General features: G+C 49.8%; 6 protein-coding genes across 6 annotated transcripts; 1 reads left to right on the plus strand and 5 right to left on the minus strand.

The window, feature by feature from the left end:
- Positions 1-458: 458 nt before the first annotated feature.
- On the minus strand, positions 459-2158 carry PSV08DRAFT_361622 (permease for cytosine/purines, uracil, thiamine, allantoin-domain-containing protein; the record flags this gene model as incomplete). The annotated part of the gene is made up of 3 exons (XM_066093012.1): positions 459-694; positions 755-1813; positions 1954-2158. 3 exons carry the CDS (start codon positions 2156-2158, stop codon positions 459-461), a joined length of 1500 nt encoding a protein of 499 aa, XP_065949182.1.
- A 177-nt stretch (positions 2159-2335) lies between these two features.
- PSV08DRAFT_350761 (uncharacterized protein) lies at positions 2336-2554 on the minus strand (the record flags this gene model as incomplete). Its single annotated transcript, XM_014219689.1, has 1 exon — positions 2336-2554. The coding sequence occupies one exon, from the start codon at positions 2552-2554 to the stop codon at positions 2336-2338; it is 219 nt and encodes a 72-aa protein (XP_014075164.1).
- A 1128-nt stretch (positions 2555-3682) lies between these two features.
- Positions 3683-7093, plus strand: PSV08DRAFT_389236 (uncharacterized protein). The gene is made up of 4 exons (XM_014219690.2): positions 3683-3807; positions 3869-3937; positions 4082-5992; positions 6086-7093. The coding sequence occupies exons 1-4, from the start codon at positions 3764-3766 to the stop codon at positions 7044-7046; spliced, it is 2985 nt and encodes a 994-aa protein (XP_014075165.1). The 5' UTR covers positions 3683-3763; the 3' UTR covers positions 7047-7093.
- Positions 7094-7140: 47 nt separating this feature from the next.
- On the minus strand, positions 7141-10509 carry PSV08DRAFT_350763 (Mito-carr domain protein; the record flags this gene model as incomplete). Its single annotated transcript, XM_066092837.1, has 5 exons — positions 7141-7803; positions 7975-8121; positions 8189-8260; positions 8981-9318; positions 9387-10509. The coding sequence occupies 5 exons, from the start codon at positions 10507-10509 to the stop codon at positions 7141-7143; spliced, it is 2343 nt and encodes a 780-aa protein (XP_065949183.1).
- Positions 10510-10864: 355 nt separating this feature from the next.
- On the minus strand, positions 10865-12125 carry PSV08DRAFT_178728 (uncharacterized protein; the record flags this gene model as incomplete). The annotated part of the gene is made up of 3 exons (XM_014219693.1): positions 10865-11529; positions 11576-11924; positions 11979-12125. The coding sequence occupies 3 exons, from the start codon at positions 12123-12125 to the stop codon at positions 10865-10867; spliced, it is 1161 nt and encodes a 386-aa protein (XP_014075168.1).
- A 1960-nt stretch (positions 12126-14085) lies between these two features.
- Positions 14086-15633, minus strand: PSV08DRAFT_201090 (glycosyltransferase; the record flags this gene model as incomplete). Its single annotated transcript, XM_066092025.1, has 2 exons — positions 14086-15065; positions 15576-15633. Coding segments are annotated over 2 exons (1038 nt in total), but the record flags the coding sequence as incomplete, so codon positions are not given.
- Between the last annotated feature and the right edge of the window lie 7509 nt (positions 15634-23142).

A 23142-nucleotide genomic window follows, 5' to 3' on the forward strand; every position in this document is an offset into this window, starting at 1 on the left:
TGTCGTCTTTCGTTAGGATTACTGGGGACTTTCTGCTTACTGCGCCTACTGAGAATGGATTAAACCTATTTTCTTCTCTAGTCATTATTCCTCATTATAGGGAACAACTTGAATACAGAAAAAATGTTACCGTATACGAAAACGGAAGGCGGAGCTACATTTCTCTCCCTTGTTTCCACTCAACAGAAGCGATCATGGTATGCTTTGAATTTCGGCACCCAATCACTATTCTAATCTGGATCTTGTCCAGAAAATGACAGGATAACTGCATTGGCCGTTCAGGAACAAGGGAAAGGAAATCTCTAGTCAAGGGTCCAGTGTACAGCAACACTAGAATTTATTCCAAGTCGAGACAAAGCGCGTACGTCATCATGTGGGACTCCAGACTCTTTGATAGTGAGACTAATTATGGCCGCCACAGAAACCAGTACAACTACGAGCGTTGTGTATTCCATCAATCAACTCGTCACACCTACTTCCACGTCCTTTCCCTTGAAGTTATAATCGTTACCCGACGATCCTTTCGCGAGCGCTTCTCCAACTATTGTGCTGTCATCGAGTGGTGTGACACCAACTCTTCTTGCTTCAGCCAAGGTAAAGGTACCGTATACATCAATGGGATCCATCTGGCCCATATCGGCAACAGGGAAGAGGATGTTTAGCAGATAGAACAAAACACCGCTGATGAAGAAACCTAGACAATTGTTAGTCGATTGTGACTATTCTTTGTATCATTGCAGAATACGTCACTCACCAATTAAGAAGGCCATGTAGTAAAGTTCCACCAAAGCCCGTGGTGGCCTCGCATCTCCCCTCACCGTCACGACTAGCCCTCCAATCGTAGGAGCCCATCCGCACAACCACGCCGGTATGGCACGCCAGTTGAATCCCTTGGTGAAGTAGTACTCGGACATTTCTGTTCGATACAAATGCGTCAGGCGGATCCTTCTCTTTCTCAGGATATAGTAGTCGCAAGCCATGATGCCTATAATCGGAGCCAGGAAAACCGAAAACGACGACAAGACCGCGATAAAAGTGGTTGCTCGATTGATCAGTTGCCAAGGCTGAACAATCCATGCAGCGACAAAGGTGATGATTGCGCCGCGCCGGATATTAATGTATCGGGGAAACAGACCAGCAAGATCGATACCGCCCGCAACGGTGTTACCGCAGATATTCTCAAACATGGCGGTGAAAGCGAAGCCAGCAGATAGGAAAAAGACGCCTGCGCGGGATCTCGACGACCCTTTTCCATTGTCCATGATGCGCATGAGTAAATCCGGCGGGTTCCAATATACCTCGCCGTAAATCTTTTGTGCTGCAGCTGCAGTAACGAGGCCAATGAGTGAGACTAACACACCAGTGACTAAGCAGCTGCCAAAAGTACCCCAAAGGTAGGACCTTCTTCTACGTGCATACCGCGAGAAATCACTTCCGTTGGTAATTCCTGCCGCCAAACCGCCGATGCTCTGATTGATGCCCGCCATGATGAGCCACGAGGTATTCCATTCCGAGTTTGCCGGTACATTTTGACCAGAATTCCACAACGGGCCCACGCCTTTTGCCGTGGCTAGAGCCCAAATCATCCATGCCAGCATGCCGACGCCGCACCATGTGCAAACGACGAGGAACGGGATCTTGAATTTTTCCGGTCGAAGCCATAGGAACGGCGTGGAAAGGAACCAGAAAACAACAAAGCCAACGAATTGCTCGGTCGTAGTCGGGAAATTCGGACTAAATGTATTCGGTATGCGTGCATACGACGGCCAGATTGCCGTCAAACAAACGGCGACGAGACGACCGCCATTCCAACCTGTTACCAAAGATCCCAAGTTAAAAAAATCTTGAACGCTACAGAAAAAAAAACTCACTCCCCTTTCAAACTTCCTGATTCCTGTTCAATTGGAACTGGAAATCGATAAGAGAGAGGGGGCGAGAGACGGAGGAACTTACACTGAACCGCATTCCAAATAAAATTCAACATGATGCGCTGCAAAAGCGGTATAAAACTGCCCCTCATCCCCCAGCTATACCGGTTCTGCACCGTGAAGCCAATATGCCACTTTAGTCCGATCCACGCTATCAGCGTCGAGAAACCGGCAATGAGAATGCGACTGACGACTATGATGAGCATGGCTTGTGGGACGGAGAGACCCATGGCTTTTCGTTACTCATAAACACACGTCAGCGGCCTGATGTTTTTTCTCTTTGACTATTCTTCTTCATCAAGAGCATTGTGTCTAGCGAAGGCGGTGGGGGGCGGGAGGAAGAAATATGTATTTGGGGGCGTGCGGCTTTTTTTCTTCTCCTCTCTCTCTAGGACAATAGGAAAATATCAAATACCTAAGAAGGTGCTGGGTGTCTGCCAATTCGCCAGATTCAACGATCCAATGGACCAGAAGCCGAAGAAATTGAACCAACCCCATGTTCGCCGCTCGGGGGGTAAGGGGATCAAGTCGCGGTTGCTCCATGCGTCTGTTTGTTCGTGTTTGGCTTCGTTGCCTTTGAGGCGGAGGGCTTGGGGGAGGGAGGTTATGCGGTGTTTTAGGGGCATCTTTCTTTGTTGGTCTTTTTTTTTTCAATTTCACGTTCGATTTAATTTACTTTGATTCAGTTTTGGTGTTGGACATGAAGGTGAACGGGTGAATTAGGGAAGAGAGGGCTAGAGGGGGGAGGGGGGAGGTGTGAGGAGGGAAAGGCGGAGAGGGCAGAGCTGAGGAGGGACAGCTGAGGAGAGACAGCTGAGTCGTATGTCTTTTATCAAAAGCAAGAATCAAAGGTATGGGGTGTTTATCTTGCGGGACCGGGAGGGCTCGGCGCCGAGCCCCTTGTGCAGTGGCGTCCCGTACATACTGCAGCGGGGATGGGGGAGGGGATGGGGGGAAAGCACTATCTAGATGGAGGAGGTTGGGCGGCGGGTACCGTGGCGATTGACGCGATTGGATGGGAATGGCTGGGTGTCAAGAGTGTGTGGTTTGTGGACTAATGGAAAGCTTGTTTTTTCTTGAATCATATGATATTTGCGTGATCCGACAGCTGGTTGAGTGTGTTATGCGCAGTTATAATACGTAGAAGGAAGCGTATGCAAGTCTGTAATAGTGATAGCTCGACTGTGCATTGATCACTTGCACGATTCATGACTATTCTGATACCACTTTAGAATGTGACCAATAGTACAGGGGGTATCCAAATCCTCACGAGCCATTTTAATATCGCATCCATGTTCGTTGTTCCCAGGAAAAGGCATGACTGGGGGAGGTAGGAGCAGAGATAAGTTGATAATCGCTTCCGGAGTGCACGTAGCAATGGGTATTCGGGGGGAAAGGAGGGGTTCTTCTTATCCGAGCGATGTATAAGTAGTAAAAGATCGGCAAGTGGGGTTGGAGGGGCACACACGATACTTTGGCAAACGACCGTTTGGATGCAGAGCAGCGACAGAGATTGGCCGTGTATAATGATGGCGAGTACCTAGAATTAAGTTTATTCAGTATCGATTTGGAGATGTTTGGAGAGTGGAGAGGTGAATTGGAGATATACGAGGGTGGGACGGCAGAAAGGCGACCTTTTGTGCAATCGAATACAATCAAGGTGCGACTTCGGGGCTATGTGGCCAGGGTTGGTCTGCCCCGCCAACACGAATCCGCATCTTATCAGATGGGAGCAGCGTCACTTCAGAAATGAAGTGATTTGACAGCATCCCTTGCGGTTTTTGCAACCTCTCATTTTTCCCGCTTTTCTCCAGAAAAGAGTCGTGTAGTTTACCATGGCTGCGATGAAGAATCTGCGAATTGGTGTTGATGTTGGCGGGTGAGCTACGCCGCAAGACAGAGAATGTAGCTGCATTGCAAAACTGACGGTTACTTTGTAGTACGAATACAGATGGAGTCATCATTGACCCTACAAAGTCGAATGATGAGAATCGCGGTATTGTTGCTTGGTAATTTTCCCCTCCTTTGTCACGCTCATAGATACAACTAGCTTGGCATTCCACCCTTATGTACTGACCGTAGTATACGTACCTGAGTCAGGGTAGCCAACTCATTCTATGTCAAATAACATGAGAGCTCACAAATGACCTCAGGCACAAAGCTCCAACGACAACGGATCCTAGCCATGGAATCGCTAATGCCATCACGACAATGTTCAAATCCGCGTCCGTGGATCCAGCATCCGTAGCCAGCGTGACAATAGGAACAACGCACTTTGTAAACGCAGTCGTGACCCGAGACCGCACACGCCTTTCCAGCGTTGCTGTAATCCGTCTCTGCGGCCCATTCAGCAAGCACGCACCACCCTGTGTTGACTGGCCCGCCTCCCTCCGCAACATCATCCTCGGACACTACGCTCTCCTCAAAGGCGGACTGGAAGTCGACGGCAGCCTCATCTCTGACATCAAAGAGGAGGAAATCATCGAGCAATGCCGCATCGTCAAAGAAAAAGGCATCAAAAGCATAGTCGTAAACGGCGTCTTCAGCCCCATCGACACAATCGACAAGCAAGAAGAGCGCGCCTCAGAAATCATCAGACGCGAACTCGGCAACGACGTCGACATTGTGCTCAGCAAGACGGTCGCCAACCTTGGGTTCCTGGAGCGCGAAAATGCCGCGATACTGAATGCGTCGATCCTGAGTTTTGCGAGAAAAACAATTACGTCGTTCCAGACGCCAGTCAAGAAATTAGGTCTCAACTGCCCTGTATTCATCACGCAGAACGATGGCACGATACTCAGTGGCAAAGCAGCAAGTCAGTTGCCTATTCGCACTTTTTCGTCTGGCCCGACAAACAGCATGCGCGGAGCGGCGTTTCTAATGGGAAAGCAAGAAAAGGGGGAAGCTATGATGGTCGTTGACGTTGGCGGCACGACTACAGATGTGGGTTTGCTACTTGCCAACGGCTTCCCCAGACAGCAAGCCGCATACTCTGAGCTATCGGGCGTGCGAATGAACTTTTCGTATCCCGATGTTAAGAGTATTGGGCTGGGCGGCGGCAGTCTGGTGCGGAGAGTTGAGGGGAAAATGCAGGTTGGGCCGGAATCTGTGGGCTATAAGTTGCCGGAAAAGGCACTCGTGTTTGGAGGTAGTGTTGCAACGGCGACTGATTACATTGTTGCGGCATCGTCCGATGTTGCTATTGGTGAGCCGGATAAGGTGCGAGGGAAGCTTCACGAGGAGGATGTACAGGCGTTTAAGACGGAGACGAAACGCATGCTCGAGAGTATTATTGATACCATGAAGACGTCGCCGGAAGATCTTCCTGTTCTTCTGGTTGGTGGCGGCGCAGTCATCGCACCTGATGAGCTCAAAGGCGCAAGCAGGGTGATCAAGCCTCGATGGTCGGGCGTAGCCAATGCAATTGGCGCTGCAATGGCACGCGTCAGTGCCGTCATCGATACTGTCAAGTCGACTGAAAAGCAGTCTCAAAAGGAGCTTCTGGAAGAGATATGTGCTGAAGCCAAGCAAAAGACGATCGAAGCAGGCGGCTCAGCGGATACAGTTGCAATTGTGGAAGTAGAAGATCTGCCCCTGCAGTATGTGGCTAACAAGACTCGCTTCATGGTCCGGGCCGCTGGCGACTTTGACTTTTCCCGTGCAGGCGACTTTTCAGACTTGGACGTGACTAAAGACGGAGAAGAGCCAAAAACCAGTCTGGAGGACACCGGCGCTGCCATTGCTGCGCCATCAACTGAAGAAAATACAGACGAAGCCGATGTTGTGACAGAAGTCGACATTGATACATACAAACCCAACGTCAAGAACCGCGAATGGTGGATCTCAGAAACAGATCTCGCATGGATCACAATCGGATGCTACATACTAGGTACTGGTGGCGGCGGATCCCCCTACTCAACCATGCTTCGAGTCCGAGGAATACTTCGATCAGGCCACACTGTCCGTGTCGTCAACCCCGACGACCTATCCGACGATGCTCTCGTAGGCAGCGGAGGCGGCGCCGGCAGTCCAACCGTCGGCATCGAAAAGCTCTCGGCAGACGAGTAAGTACTTTTCAATTCCCTCCCACCAATTCAACAATTACCAAGTAGAAACCAAAAATAAAAGGAAAACTAACAGCAAAAAAACAACACCAGAATGATGGACGCCCAAACCACGCTCCGCGACCTCAACCCGGGCAACGCGGCCACGCACATCATCCCACTCGAAATCGGCGGCTCAAACGGCCTCCAAGGCCTCGTCCTGGGCGCCTCGTCCAACATGAACGTGCCATGCATCGACGGCGATTGGATGGGCCGCGCGTACCCGACCAAATGGCAAACCACGCCCGTCGTCTTCGGCGAGCGCCCCATCGTCTTCGCCCCTGTGGCCGTCGCCGACGGAAACGGAAACACGCTCTACATGCCCACGGCAGCGAGCGACCTCAAAGTCGAGCAGGTGATTCGCGCCGCCCTCAGCCAGATGGGGAGTGCGGTGGGCACCGCCGACGCGCCTGTTAGCGGCGAGGAAACACGGCGCTGGGCCGTCGAGCACACGGTCTCGCTTTCGTGGCGGATAGGCCGAGAAGTCGCACGGGCGCGAAAGGAGAATCGGATTGATACCGTTGCTGAGAGCATCATCGATGCCATTGGCGGCGCCGAAACAGGGCGCGTGCTGTTCAAGGGCAAGATTGTGGGCGTCAGTCGCAAACTACACATGGGCCATGTCTATGGCGAGGTAGTGATTCAAAGCACCACCCCGGACTTCTCGGGACGCATCAAGATTCCGTTCAAGAACGAGAATATTGCTGCGCTCCGCGTGCCCGAGGAAGGGGACCGCGCGACGGGCGAGGAGCGGAATGAGGATGTGCTGGCGATTGTGCCGGATCTTATTGCCGTGATTGATGCGCAGAACGGCGAGGCGATTGGGACGCCCGAGTACCGGTATGGATTGCTTGTTTCTGTGATTGGGGTTACGGCGAGTGAGCGGTGGACGAGCGAGAGGGGGATTGAGATTGGGGGACCCAAGGCGTTTGGGCTGGGGCATTTGGAGTATAAGCCGCTCGGCAGGTTTGTGAAGCCTGTGAGTGTTATTGATGAGTATGATGGGAGGGCGTAAGCTAGGATAGTAGCTTCCTGTGAACGTGTAGGCTATCAAAGGTATAGATTCTATTTTGGTCTCGGTCTAAGTGGATTAGATACGTGGTAGGTATTTATACGGCCTGGGTCTGTCTCGCGCCAGGATACAACGGCAGAATGATCTTGACGGCAGCTTCGTAGCTCGTGAATAATATTCCACCGCTAAACACTGTTCGACCCAGCCTCATTGTCGTACCCTTCCAGAATCCGCGGATGCCATAGTCGAGTAAAACGCTCTTGACGGCTTCGGCGGTGCTCGTTCCTTTTGCGCTCTGCGACCGCGTCTTGATGACGTCAAAGGGCTGTGTGGAAAGCGTGGTCACGACACCGGCTACTGATCCGTTTGCAAAGTTTACCGCAGTGTTTTGCTCGATATTTCGTTTCTTCTCGTAGTCTTTGAGGATGTTATATGTTCCCAATCGGAATGCCGTCGCGGATGCCTGTTTGAGCGTGGTACCGGCGAATCCGCGGTAGAGACCTAGAATTCCGTGCTCTTTCCAGATAGTCGTAGTAGCATGCAGACCAGAGCGGAACCGCTTTTCCGTCCTGGCGTCGTCTATCAGGGCGGTTTTGATGCGCTCCGTTGGTGTCACTGCGGTTATAGATGCGACGACTCCGGCTGACATGCCGGCGAGAAGGTTGCGCACGGGAGAAAGATTACCGGTTTCCGGGTCGGCGAAGGATGCCTTTATTTGGTCGAAGAAGAGGAAGCGGACGCCATCTTTTCCGACGGAGCCCTGGGGTTATGTTGGTCTTGGTAATACGTATGCAGGGTGTTGCGTGCCTGGGAGTCGGAAATACGGCTTGTCGTGTGTATAGAATGAAGACATGGGGTTCAAAAGAACCAGCAATTTGCATGGTTTCCAATGCAAAAATGTTGGAAAAAAAAGAGAGACAACAACACTTACAAACACCAGCGCTCCACACCCCTTGTACAGCGCTCGGATACCCTCGTTCCGATATATCTGCGTAATCACCAAAAACGGGTTCCTGGGCGTCGGCACCCCCTTCTCAGCCCTCAGCTGCACTCTTGTCTTTGCGAATTCGAGCGGATACTACAAGAGCAGACAATGTAAGTCACGGGGCATTTCGGAGTTTAAGCGCAGTTGGGGGTGTTATTACCGAGAGAAAGCCTTCCACACCGCCAGCAACACCACCGGCTGCGAGCGAAACTACCGCTGGTATATTGTCGTCCTGGTTTCGAGCAAAGTTAGCTTAGGTCGGCCTTGTCTGACGCGTGTTGCACTTATTTAGGGGGGAAACTTGCATTGCCGCCGGAAACCATTTGTGTAGTGGGGAGGGGTTTTTTGGGCGTTTTCTTGGTTTTCTTGTCTAATTAGATGAATGCGCGGGTGATGGGTTGCGGGTTAGGAAGAAGTGCAAGGCCAAGGGAAGGAAATCCGGCCAACCAATTGGCCTTGCCCTTAGCCGAATCGTCGGGACTCGGATGACGCAGTGGCGGCAATACCAAAGCGATATTTCCCGAGGCGCGATAATTGGACTATCACAGTGGTTGCTCTTTTGGGGAGGTTTCCAGAAGCATCAGTGTTACCCGAATGACTCAGCGTCAAATACATGCCATGTCTTCTTGTTTGCGAGCCCAGAATGCAATCCATACAGAGCGCTTTTCGAGCTGGAGTGTGGCTGGGGTCAACCAAAGCCCATGCATCACTCATCCACCCCAACTAAACTACTAAACCGATTATCCCTAGCCGCAGCATACGACTTCATATCATCATTCCCATCCTCACTATCGCCTTGGTCGCCCACACCACGTCGCGACCTATCCAAACCCTTCAACACATCCCCCACATTCCACGCGATCCTCTCTGCGCCAATTCGGGCCCCAACCAAATTCGGCGCTCCGGGCCCTAGTCGCAGTCCAGCAAGCCGGCCCGTAACAAAGAGCGGTACGTCATTGTTCCACATCATATCCTCAGTCAGACAAGGCAAGCCGCCAACGTACTTGATCGGATGCTGTTTCTGGATCGTCTGCAGAAAAGGTATGGTGCGGATATCTGACTGGATGCCCGTGGCAAACACAATGTAGTCAACCGGTGGGAGACCAGCTTGCGACGACGACGACGTCTCGCACGACCAAGTCTTGCAACAAGGGTCCCAAGATACCGATTCGAGCGTTGTGTGCGTATGTAGAGCAATCTTACCGTTCCCAATGTGCGTGTCGAGAATCCGGCGGTACCGGGGTGTCATGCTGCCGCCGTTTCGGGCAACCATGATCATTTCCCATCGTTCTAGGAAAAAGAAAAAAAGGACCATGTTAGCCTTGCAGCTCTCATCCAATGTGGCATCGGATGCCTACCTTCGTCTGTATCCGCAGTCCAAAACGCAGCTTGGTTGAAGTTCCGGAATTTGCCGACCCAGTCCAGGTCAATGTCAAAATACTTTACCTTGAGCGGTCCGCGCATCAGCATCCAAACTTTATTTACACCTCGCTTGAGCGCGAGATCAGCTAGCTGAATGCTCGTCAGGCCGCCTCCAATGATAAGCAGGCTGGTGTTTTGCCGAGCCTGGATCTTGGCGACGACGTGTGGCGCAGGGAACTGCTTGATCTGCATGGCGTGGGAGAAACCTTCGTGCGGGCGTTCACTGGGTAGGCCGGGCACAGGGGGTAGCGATGGGGCGTTCCCAGGGCCAATGGCGAGGATGACTACGTGGGCGAAGCGGACGCCTTTGTCAGTTGCCACGCGGAATATCATCTGGTCGTCTTCCGAGCCATCATCCGATAGAACGCTATCGTGCTCAACATCCGCGAACTTTGCCATCTCTCCGTATGCTATATCGGTCACGCTTTCTTGACGGATCATATCGCTGCCAAGGCGATACCGCCGCACCACCTCGTTGCAGTGGGCATGGAACAGATCCGTCTTTGGCGTAAAATAGTCTTTTCGATCTCTCTCGTCCACGTCGGGTGTCCCACCGAGAAACCTGCCTTGCTTTAGCTTCTTCTTTTTCTTGTGCTTGCTGACTTCTTTGCCCGCAATATTAGGCAAAGCCATAATGTCCTTGTCCCTTTCTTGTTCGTACGTGTATGCGAGCAGCCCGTCTCGGTCAGCGGGATCGACGTGGAAGAACATTGGGCTGCGAAGGTAGTCGATGTGGAATGTTTTGAACAGTCGCTTCCACTTGGACATCCAGTCTGCTCCATCAGCATCGAGAACCAGCATGTCCGTTGCTTCTTCTGACGATTCCTGATGCTCGCATCCACAGTCCGAATTAGATGGCGTTGAAGGCGGCGTTGGCAATGAGTCCTTGTTCCTCCGGTAATTCTTGATATTCATCTTTCGGCCATGCTTCTTTATCCAATGGTATCTCTGGTGTTCATCATCGGTAAAAGTCGCTGATGGTGTGTGTTCGCGGAGACGTGCTGCAGCCGCCAGACCAGCTGGGCCAGCACCGACAATCAGAACGTCGTGGATGTGCATGGTGTTGTGACCTATAAGCTCCCAGAAATCTAATGATAAGAAATATTGTTAATGGAGAGGCCCTATAGATTATTAAAGAGCTCTCCGAGCTGATTGTATCGCGTGAGTACCTGTGTACCGTGATGGCTAGGGTTCCCCATCAGGTACGTCCATCACGGTGCTCCAGGAACAAGCACGACGCAATGACGACGACACGAGACCACTACATAACAGGTCAAGAAGATCTCTACCCCTCCAGACAAGTCTAGAGTTCTTGGCTTGTTCGTGGCCCTGCTGGAATGGAAGTCAACGCAAAACTTGGCAGGGAAAGAATGTGAATAAAATTAATTTTGGTTAATAAAGGTCATGGCATCATTCAAACAGGGTGAAATATTTCCGGGCTCTTATTTCTGTCCTCAATGCTGCGAGAGGTCCGCCAGCTCCCAGGGCCGCTCACACTGGACGCCCGATGCGACTGCGCGTCTTCCATCTCAATGGCACTTGTGATGAACTCCGGGTCGCGTTCCTCTTTCTGCTTCCCCAAGCCTCCATTTATGTCCTCTTGGCTCTCGGTCTTGCGGAACACATCCCTGAACCCTCTCGGTATCTCTTGTGGTGTTGGTTCAGACCAAGACGCGTCGGGACGGCGTATCGAGGACGGCTGTGGTTGGGTGGTGGAACGGCCGTAAGCATTTGAGGAATCGTACGTGTTGGAGCTCCAGTTGCGAAGACCGAAGACGCGTTGGATGAGTGGGTAGGTCAGTGGAAGGTTTGCACAAAGAATGGCGGTGTACGACTCTCGCAAATACCAGATTGTCCACTCATTTCCAAAAGGATGTGTGAAGGAGTAGTATTTGTTGAGGGCAGCAGCGACAATGGTAAAAGTTCCAATGCAAAAGATGAGGCCCAGGATGATTTTGTTCTTCTTTGGCAAGCGCACTTTGAACAGAAGCGGCATGGGTATGCTGATGATGATCAAATCGCTGGATATGTTGAATACGGCATTCGTGATGAGGTGGTTCGTTGCGGCTGAGCATTGTTCTGCAATAATAAGCGCCATACAACCGAGTGTCTGCAATACGCTTACTTGAGCTTGGAGGAACGGCCCAGTACTGGTTGAACGGCCTGCACCACACACCAAGGTACAACACCTCCATGATAACAAACGACACAGCAACATAGATGGAAGTGGCAACGACAATCTTGTGTTGCGGTAAAACCAGAGTCATGCGGTTGTACATGATGAGAAGACAGGCCTTGATGAGCCAGATTGTGAGGATCTGCATCTGTTCTACTACCAAGACCAGCTTGGAGCCATAAATACGAGTGTTGATCTCGGCTTGAGTATATTGCGAGATGTCGTCACCAGGTGGTATCAGGTTGCTGCTGGTTTTGGCGACCTGTTGCATGATGCTGATGAGCACCGTATCCGTAGCCTGGTTGCAGTTTAGCATCTCTAGTGGCCCAGCTCAGAATCGCGGGTGACAAACCATGGCAACAAGAATCAGGTAGTCGTCGAGTTGCAAAGACTTCCATGATCCAAGATGTAACCTTCGCGAAATCAGGCGGACAATGACAACGAGCCAGCATATGCCATAGAATATTCCAGCCTCTGGCTGGAGAATGGATGGCGACATGGGGTGCGAGATGGCGTCGCCAAAGCGCCGAGGTTGTCGCGGGCGCTGCAATCTGAGCCGGGGAAGTGCGTAGGGCTAGCCGCGCGGCGCAAATCGCTCTGGGCGCTCGTCTTGGGTCGCTGGGAACGAGTGGGTATGTAGGGTATGTATACTGTAGAGGTTGAAGTGAAATCAGGAATTGGGTGGCGAAAGACGCCACGAGGTGTTGGGAACGTCAGCCGTAGATGGTGCACCAAGGGCTAGGTCAGCAAGCTGTGCGCTATCTCTTGACCTGTATATGGGCTCAGCATGCAATCAGCGCTACTCGTGGACATGGGATGCTCTGCGATGTTCAGCAAATGGATTTGAGGGTGCTCTCGGAAGTTGCCTGGGGAAGTGTCGCTCTGGGGTAGGGTATCGGAGTGGGCTTGTCGCTTTCGAAGTCTGGAGGAGTGGGTGCGGTGTCCTGAGTCGAAGAGGTGGATGGATGGATGCAGTTGGCAAGGGATCGCTTAGAGATGGACGTCCCCGGACCCAAAAAGCCATGTGCTAAAGCACCGAACGAGTTGCAAGGGCCAAATTCGGTAGAGATGTGTGCTTGGGATGATCTGCACGAGGGGTCCGAGTCCGAGGCGGATGTTCACCGTTGGCACCAATGGGACCGACAGTGGCGCTTGCCTGACAGCCTCGACCCAAAACCGAGGTCTCGAGCACGGGTGCTGGCGGAGGGAGCGGTTAGCCCTAAATACAAAGTAACGAGATAGTCGACGAGGAGCAAAGTGCAATGCAAAATCGAGGGCGCAATGCTGTGGTGATGATGGTGGTGCTTCTTCGGTGGTTCATGCGGCGCTGCCTCGGTGGTTCCTCGAAAAGGCAATGCAGGGCCCTGGTGGGTGCAAAAACAGTCGAAGAAGCGGACTTGTAGTAGGTATGTATGGGGATGAAGCCATGCCACCCCCGTGTTTATCTGGTGGCGTGTATGCTTGACTCGGCGGCCGACGTTGGGGGAAGCTTTGGCGACGGCGTCTAGCTGTGACGAGGAGGTTCACGGTTCAGACGGCACTGCCATCTGTCGCCAGAAGACGGCCCGCGGCCGTAAGCGGCACTAGCGCGGCGCCACCCAGCTGAACAGCTTTTGTGTATGGGCTAGTGAAATCGCATGAACAGAGCGCCAGTCCACTGCTACCCCAATCACCCTCTCCAACACACGACCGACTCCGTGCTCAACATCGCCCACGACTCGTGTCGCCATCAGATAGCAATAACGCAGTTCCACTTATATTGCGCCCTCCCGCTTCATTCTCTCACATGCTGCTCGCTAAACAAGTCTACCACATGGTACTCCGCGGACACCCCACTGCCAGTGACATTTCCTTCTCATCCTCTCCGCATCCTCGGCTCCCGCACACAATCGAAGAAAAAGACACTGGCCGATTGCACATGATTGCACTGGCCTTGACTGCACTATACCATTCACATGTCTGACGTCAGCACACTCCCCATGCTTTCGACATTGAGTGTGTGCAGCGAGAACCCTTAGGCCTCCAATGCACCAAGCTAACACCACCTCCAATCCATTATCGGTAAAGCTACCTTTTTCCTGTACTTGTCCCGACGCTCGCCACAAGTCGGGTTTGGCCTGCGCCTGAGAGGCGACTGCCGTGATACCGGATCAATTGCCATTTGAAGGACCAAGCATCGCCCTTTGTCAGTACCTGACGCCTTGCAGTAGCGCAGCTGCGAGGGCAGATCGGTCCCAACCACAGGCCTTCCATTCTTCCAGAAGGTGTACAAACTTCGGTGCCTGAAACCAAATTGGAGCCATCTTCCTGCCCACGGAGAAATCGCCCACCTATCAACATCTTCGTGCTTGATGCATCTGCTAGTGCACTTGACTAACAAAAACATGGTTTGGAAATTACAAAAATTCTCTTGCTATCTGTCAAGCACAACATTGCTACGCATGGACCCAGCCCTACCCTCCGTACCCTAAACCTTTCCAGAAGGTCTCAATCTCTTGTGACACGTCTCTCTGAGCCCTATTCTCTTCCCAGACGTCTCCGCTCTGGTCCAGCATGCTCTTCCAATCTCGTATTGCTTGATCCTTCCTGCTGTGCCCCGCAAAATGCACCAAATAGTCGCCTCTCCTGGCCTGGAACTGCTTCAACCCCTCCTCATCCTCTCGATCCTCAAACATTTGTGCTGCACCCCCTTCGTATGCATTAAACCAATGCTGGGGTACATATCTTGTTTGATCCCTAAACTGTTCTGTACGAAGAACCTGCTCCATGGCGGATTGCTCGCTAAATGGGAGGTCGACTTCGGGCCTGTAGTGCCGGAAAGCCAGGATAGCGGTGAAGAGCTCAATTGCCCAACCGCTCACGCGAAAGAGGAATACCCCATTGTTAAGACCATTCCAGTCTTCGGTTACGAGTAAGTGTGTCGTATTTGCATGGGGTTGTTGCTCCTCTCTTTGTTCGTCATCACGACGCCACCACGAACCGTAGCGTCCCTTCTCGCGTGGAAGGAAGCTCGAGATGGGCCGGCATTGGTCGAGAATGAGAGTATCGCGGTCCACCCATTGGATCCATTCAAGACGTTCCTTCTCTGGCTTCATCATTTCGCGAAAGAGAAGGTCCAAGATGTAGGCTGGCTTGTTCCACAGGTCGTCGACAATAGGGTCGCACATGACCCTGACTTCTGTTCCGTGGACCAAAGAGTGGAACAAATGTGTTTGAAACGCCATTTGGTAGTGCTCCTTGGCCTCACCAAAATGCGCAGTAACAATTCCGATACGTGATCTGGCACTGGCAAACGGTGAATATTTCCGACACTTTGCCCGTTTGACTGTTGCTGCTTGCATGAACTCAGGCGACACCTCTGGTAGACATTTCGAGTCGCCATGAGCGAAAAACTGTGGGACTGGTCGCGACGGTGGTCGTAGGTTTGGGACCGAGAAATCTTTCGCTGACCCACGATACCAAAGGATGAACGGAGACCCGACGATCAAAAGACATAACCAAACAAAGAATTTACTAGTGAGAATTGCAGGAGATATGTACATTGCTGTGGTGTGAGAAAAAAAAATGAAAGACAAGAAACAAGCACTGGATAGTGGTTGCTGCGTTTGCACCTGGTATGGACCTGATATCACGTTCATGTGACGGCAGCCAGATTATAAAGAGACGATATACAAGCCACCAAACATCTCCCGCCACATTCCACAGATGATAAGCAACCAATGGTGACGAATATTGCAACGTGGATGTCTTGGACCCATTTCAGCCTCCGCTTCCAGCTGAGCATTCGCGTCTCCTTTTTATCGCAAAAGACAACGGCTCGGCCATACTTGCGTGGGCACACACAACCCAAGGGCTTGAGTGTGCTCGTGTGCAATGTACAGGCTCTGACTACCAATCTGCGCCGCGTTACCATTACTAGTTTCCCACATCTTACGTCTAGCGTTCGGACTGGGCGTAAGCCTAACCGTGTAGTGCTTGCCGGACTTTGTGCATCGGACTTTGATCATTGCGATATCGCGATCAAGCAGCCCACGACAGATATTGTGTTTCCATTCAGGTAAGACAATGGTATCAGTTGGCGCATAATCATGGCGGGTTGAGAGAGTGTCTTCTAGATTGAGACATTCAGGGCATCGTCGCAAAAGCTAGTAGCGCCTCCGTCCTTAATAGGCCGAGAGGTCTGTTAAGAGAGAACGCATCGCCGCGTGTATGCACACTTGGCTTGATGGAGTCTATGTTTCTAAGAAACCTGTGCACAAACCAGCGCCAAGCTTGTCATTGTTTGAAATGTCAAGTGTGAAGTAATTGGCAGCTGTAAGAACCAAGGCCAGCAGTTTGCTCTCGGCCAAACACCCTCGCCCAACCTATTGCTTACTACCTTGCTTGTCCTTCAAGGCAAACCTTAGCGCACACATCATGTCCAAACACAACGCCACCTAAAAATAAACCCATGAAATATGCGATTGCGCACATGGCTATCGTTGCGGCGCCGAAAATCCCCACGTGCGCGCGGACTTCATGCAGTGGCGCACACCTGCCACGAGCCACGCTCGGCAAGCCGTGCAACATGCTACATACACGAAACATGACAGTGCCCGCGCTACGCCTCAGCCCAACCATTAAACATGATGGAAGACAGCTCACCCCTGCATTTCTCCAACAAGATACACCCAGCGACGCCAAAAATTGGAATTGTATAAACAGGCATGATGTCCTGCATCGTTGCTTAGATTATGCAAGAATGTAGAGAACAGATAAGGAAAAGGAAAGCAGGACCAATGAAATAAAAGGAAATAATGGAAATTATAATCTCCAATTGGAGAATCAAGCCCCAATCTCGCTCGCTGTGTTGATCGCTTGAGTAAGTGGAGATGCTAACATTCATGCTACTAACCTGTCCACCTCGACTTTTATTGATTTTTCCGCTACAAGCCATAGTAACACCCCATGGCCATTTTCCGTTTTAGGACATCAAAATCTTAGTATAGTATCTAATGATTTATCTCCTACAATAAGTTCACTAGTCTATAAGTGCCACGCGGTGCATTGAAGCAGCATTGTAAGGTTGAGGCTGGTAAATAGATACCCCACATCCTCCACTACTACGAGGTATGATGGGGCATAGGTGCGGTCGAATGGGCGGTGGTAAAATTGAAGTAAGGCTGGGTTGGGTTGGACAGAGGTAGGGCTATGTAACACCAAACCTCCATCTTTTTGCCCACGTTCCATCTTTTGACGTTGTAGGTAGTAGTATAGGAGCCTGGTAGTTGACACATGTCTCTTAAACACTAATGCTGCTTCATTCTGCCTTCACACTGCAACCATAGAATTTACTTCTATCCCTACTAAGCCTATAAATGCCATCCCATGAAGATGGTTCCGGCCTCATAGACAGAGAAGGCTTAACCACACGGCAACCGCATTCACCGCATAAAACCCCGCATCCTCCCCTTCCCAAATCACACCCGCAGCCACGCCTTAACAATCTTCGAAAGCAGAGAACCATGCCCCATTCTCTCCATACCTTCTCCCTCTCCTTCACCTACTAATACCGCAAACCCAAACATCCATCCCACCCAACCGACCTCTTTCAACACCATCAGATGCGGCACCCCCTCTTGCCTCCAAAACTTACCCCTTTCCATTCCACAACTCTCCTTCCTCATCCGACTTCCCCCAATGCCGCTATATCTGACCGACACTTGCACCTCTCACTTTCCGCGCCACAAAAATACAGCGTCGGGGAGATTATACACGCGCTAGTTTGAGTCTTGACTTGCTGGGACTAAGGAATCGGGTTTCCCCAGGCTTTCGTACAGAGCTTACATTTTGATAACCCAGCTTATGAGTACTACCATAGCTCTTCTTTTGGTTGACTGCGGTGCTGAGTGGTGTGCGGGTGGAAAGGAGATGGTGTGGTGGGGGGGGGGGGGGGGGGGGGGGGGGTTTGAGATACTATTTCGCGGGAGGAGTGTGATTTGGTTAAGGAGATAAAGGGTGGAGGTGCTAAAGGGGGTGGATGACGTGGTAGGGCGATGGGTTTGGTTGCGTTACTGTTGCGTTAGAATATGCACCTCCACTGATGTTTTTACTATGCTTGCATTCTGCCAGGTTCTTCTCGCGAATGATTTCAGTTTTCGCACTATATTTCTTGATATATTCAGTGATACTTGTTCATTGCTGGAGAAGGAAACATGGGTTTCTTCACCGAAGCAGAATCTCGACTGTCGTAGTCATTATATAGCTCCTTTGCTGTAATCCTAGGTTACGTTGAAAGGTGTAAATTTTCAGATTGCATGAGCACGATTACACAAATAAACTCTAGCTGTCAGTAACTTGTTGATATGGAAGGGCGTACAAAACTCCGCAACGTACATGCTGGCACCAGTCACGATGACCGACTTCGATCGTGTGCATCGGGTAGTTGGTGCGCTGTGATATACTCCTGTTCATCCGGTTCTTGCATCTCTGGAAGTACCTTGACTGTAAACTGGTCCTTCACAAGCGGGCGTGGGTAATGTTGGAGTTCAATCCAGTTTTCAGAGTTGCTTCGTAGATTATTTGTTGCTGGGCTGGTAATGACAAGCTTTTTCCTTTGTTCGAGCCACGGAAGAGATAATATATCGTTTTCATCCTGTCATCGTATTCATCTTGATTCTCTTCGTCTTGAGCAGGGATCTCTTTGCGACACAAGTTCTCAGTCTTTGTTGGTGCTGGGTTAGGGAGTCTTTCAAGTAGTTATCATCTTTGAGGTAGCTGGCTGTATAAATTACCCACATAATTGGCGTGTATTTCTAGTTCCTTGATGTATTGCCTGCAAATCCAATTGAAAGTATAACCAGCATATGTGCGCTTGACGTAAACCATACTCCTATCATGTCAATTCTGAGCTTCGTTTCGTAGGCTCCGCGCCAATCAGCCAATCATGGCCTTGAAATTATGTTCAAACTTGGGCATTGTGATTTTCTTGGAGGCTGAGCTGAGTAGGACTGAGGTTACTTGTCTTGAAGAAGGAGAGTAAGAATATCTCCCTTATTTCTAGATGCATTGGGAATCACCCTGACAGAAGATTTTCGATGTCGTACTGTAATCCCGATCAACCAAAGAATTGATGTCGGTATCGATCTCTTCGATCTCCAGACTCAGTTCTGCCCCCAATTATGTAAGCTTTAATCTCCACTCAAAAATCATATCGTAGAGAAAGATTATCTTTTTAGTGCCTGGACCACCCTTGGTATATAGTAGCTGGCACTGGTTGCCATCACGACATTGTTGGATGCTAGTTTTCTTCGTAAATCGAGCGATAGAAATCCTCCTGCAGGCTTAAAACACCGATTAGATTCAAGAATGCATGTGGGTAAGAGAAGATGCATGCGAACAGGCAGGTGGGATATCATGAGGTAGACATTCATTGCCGTTCCCTTCAAATACGCATGCAGGTACATTTATGTCGATCATAATCATTCTCGTATTAGGACAAAAAATCTACTAAGCTACAACACCATTATACTAACTAGATCTAGCACAACCACTACTTTCAAGCGTAGCTACATCTTTAATGTTGCAACCGACCCAACATGATGTTCTGAACACTAAGGACAGGCCCTCAAGTCTCCTCGGCACACTGTAGTGCCACTGAAAGCCTTGCCGAACAATAACCCTATGGGTAGGAAGCCACCACCAATCCATCATGTATCCTGGGACATACGCGCCACATCGATCATCCATCATCCTTCGACATACGGTCCAGGTGGGAACGCTCAAAATCACAGTAATTTCCAGCTCTACCAGAGTTTTCGCAGGCATCATGTACACTCCGTTCTCATTGTATCCGAACTACGCAAGCCAATCGTTCAACTGTCCAACACCGATGAGCCTGTGGCCCAATCATTCTCGCATGAGATACACATGTAGCCCTGTCAGTTCCGGCTCGGTTCAGAGTGCCTGCCCAGCAGCCATACTCTTCTGAGCCATGGCGCTGGCCGTAGTTGCCATAGAAAGTGCCAGGGGAATAGAAGAGAAGGATCACATGGTGCTGTAGTGTACCTGATTGCAAGAGAAACTAGGTGAGATTGGGAGCTGTAGATATTGATGAATATTCAAGATGAGTACATAAGAAGCTCTTTTAAAACAAAGAAAGCATCTTTGAAGCCAGCAAAGATTGAAAGTCCGGATGTCTACAGAGTACAAGGGTCAGTCGTGAGCCAATGTAGATGCGCATGAGTGCATCGCAGACTTGGCGCAGATACATATAGTGTTCTACTCCGTACCCTTAATTTAGCTCTATACTATAGTATTGATGGAGAAGTTCAATCTACACCATGCCTGCAATTGCATCCTGCAGAAACAATGCCCTTGAGGTTGTAAACATCCTCTGTGCTAATCAGAATGGATCACCGGCTAAAGCACCGATATCTCTTGGGCGTGCGACCTAGATAGCAATCTAGAGAGGTTTAGATAGTGGCTATAATTAGCTTAATGCTCCTTATTCTGGGTATTTATGGGTTGGAAAAACGCTGTCGGGCTGGGCAAAATACATTTGCAGACGCGGCCCCCATATTGAATATTCCTTGAACCAGTGTATATATCAATTTTACGAAGCCAATGCACAAAAGAAGGTATGCGACCGAATACCAAGGGTCTCAATGTTGTGGATGGAGGGGCTAGTGGGTGGCCTATACGCAAATGCAGGTGGTCTACATATGCAGGCACTTCATTTACACCATGGAAAAGTGGTAAAATAAGGCCTACCCAAGTACCAGGCTCTTCCAGAACCGGGACGGCTACTTGCTAGCGCGCCAATCACAACCTGCCAATGCTGCCAAGTATCCAACATACTAGGTTAAATACAGCTAGTTCCATTCGCTCAGAACCCGAGCAGACCAATGGAAAAAGGCCCGCCCTATATTAACGGGGTTGAAATGGTATGCACGAAGAAAATTTGGGGCTTGGGATCTTGGTACACCTCTAGATAGAAGGTGCTAGGCCCTGTACTAACTGTTGCAGCACCTTCTCTCTGCCAAGTTCGTGAACGGATACAGGTACAGTAGGGTTAGGCTTTTACGAAACCCTGTCTCTACCGTAGTTCTATTTGCGGGTGATGCAACCCTATTCTACCCCTACCGTCGGTCCATACTAACCCAGCCACACCCGTATTATACCTTGTAGTAGAGAACGCTAGTTGAGAGTGATCACGGAAGAGGGTAATCAACCAGGCAGTCGCACCGAAGTAGGAAGCCTACGACATTTTTCGAGGAGAGCGGTAGTATTGGGGGAACGCAGATATTGCATGTATAGTCCTAGCAGAAATTCCCACGCATAGCTGTTTCCATTTGTGAGAAGCTAACCATCGTGGGAGGAATGGTGTCCCTCACTTCAAGAGTGGACAGTATCGTCCGGAGCAACACAGGAGAGTTCGGCTGTTCCGATACGAATTTCGCTGAAAAGAATCAGCATTAATTTTTCTATGGCCATTACTTTTATCAAGCTGGTTGGGAACTTACATCTACTTGATAGATCATGATTCAAAGCGAACAGTTTGAGATACTAATGTGCGTCTTTCAGATATGCGCAGCAAATTGACAAGACGTGAGGCTGGGATTGCAAGAAATACCACCCTGCAAAGAACTTCGTTTAACATACAAAAACACGAGAATTGTACATATATGCATTATTATAACACCACTGAATTAGACAAGGCCTGTACATCGCAACCTGATGGGACTTTGCAATGGCAATTGACTGAGGATGATATAGCGGGGTTGGAAGAACACATGCTCGACGTTTTTGGTCAAGGCAGTCAAAAAATAGCGTTTTTTCTTTTACCAAATCCCTGGATGGTGAGGTAGACAAAATTTTGTCTGACATGATTGAAGCCAGAAGCTGGATCAGTCTCAACATTATGGAATCAAGTTTCTGTATTCTTCATCCTGTCTATCGCAAATATTCTTTGATCTGGATTGGCCATGCACGGTCCTCTGTTATCAGATGTCACTTTCGTAATTACCCGGCTCTGTCCTCGGCACAGCTCCTCGAGCCAGCCTCTTTGCACTCTACAGCCAGCTTGGTTGCGATTTTAGACATGTCATCTTCTCTAAAAGTTTTTCCAATCTACGGAACTGCAAATCTACTATATTAAAGATTTTGCATGATAGCTTACTATACGAATCAATAGTAGCCAAAATTAACCAATCGCAACGTCTGAGACTTGAGAGACAACACACGACGATGTATCCAATGGTATAAGACCGGTACAAAAGATTAGGCATTCTCTCGTCACTGCTGGCAAACCTTATCCAATCCATTCTTTGTACAGTTATCTTGGCAATACCGAAGAGAGAAATCATGAGAGCATACTACTGCGAGGGGCTAATCTAAACAAAGCAACCAGCGCGTGTCTCGTGGAACTTCTTGCGCTAGACATCATGTAAACCTTCCCTGCACTACCCACTCTTGAACTCGTATGCATAGTCCCCATATTTCAGGACGCCTATGTTTCGGGGGGGCCGACTTTCAAGGCCCCCCACATTTTAGGCCACCCCCACATTTTCGGATGCTTGACCGCTCTATATGTGCAGAGAAAGCCGGAAATAAGGATTAGGCACACTTGGCTTGCCAAAGCCAATTATTTACTCTACAACATGGACTTCTTCGAGTACGATCCAGATACCTCTAGAAGTCGCTTTCAAGAGTTAGTCTTACAACAGTCCGTACAAATAGCTTATTTCGAACGTGCGTATTTTAAGAATAAGGCATCTAGCGCTGCATTGAACAAAACACAACGTGTTAGTGTTCAGTGTTGGTTTTAGAAAGTAACGCAGATGTTCTCAATTCTCCGTGCACGGGCTTTCAACGGAGCATCTATCTCATCGGATCATTCCGCGATTTAGCCTCAAGACACGAGTACTAGCCCTGCATTTCATGCGCACTAATATCTAGAAGACCAGGCGGGCAGTAATATTACAATCAATGCACAAAACAGCCGATTACTGAAACACTCGACAGTCTCTAATGCAACAATTATAGCCGGAGAACAGCAGCCTCTCCTTATAGTGCAAAATGACACGAAGAAAACTAAATCTTTACCTTCATGGCTACCACACCTCTGGCAAAAAGCAAGGGATTGTTCAAAATCAAGACCAAGTAATTATAGGAGATATGGCTGTTACAATATCCTTCAGTAGGTAATAGCCGCTTATTTTGATTCCTGGTTATGTCGGTTACACGAAAAAACACTGATACATACATATGTCTATCTAAAACTCTGCGCAAGCCCATGACGGTACATCTCTTGCACATGCGACATAATATGAGTCTTTTTCATCAGCAATCAAGGACAGCTGCTTGTTTCTTCAGTGAGCCAAGTAAAGATGAGAACCGATTCCACGCTGAATGAATTTAGAAACACTTCATACGGCGTGCCAAGGATACAAGCAATAAACTTAACTCTGTACGAAATGTACTTACTCTAAAAACAACGATGGCTAGTAGGTTTTGGTAAGAAAAAGAAGTTACGA

This window comes from Bipolaris maydis, assembly GCF_028858645.1.
Source record: "Bipolaris maydis strain C4 unplaced genomic scaffold PSV08scaffold_6, whole genome shotgun sequence".
NCBI classification, from domain to species: Eukaryota; Fungi; Ascomycota; class Dothideomycetes; order Pleosporales; family Pleosporaceae; genus Bipolaris; species Bipolaris maydis.

Bases quoted from the DNA above. Each gene is read 5' to 3' on its own strand.
- PSV08DRAFT_389236 (XM_014219690.2), top strand. From the start codon at position 3,764: ATGGCTGCGATGAAGAATCTGCGAATTGGTGTTGATGTTGGCGG. The intron at 3,808-3,868 runs GTGAGCTACGCC...GTTACTTTGTAG, and splicing joins ATTGGTGTTGATGTTGGCGG to TACGAATACAGATGGAGTCA. The intron at 3,938-4,081 runs GTAATTTTCCCC...AAATGACCTCAG, and splicing joins AATCGCGGTATTGTTGCTTG to GCACAAAGCTCCAACGACAA.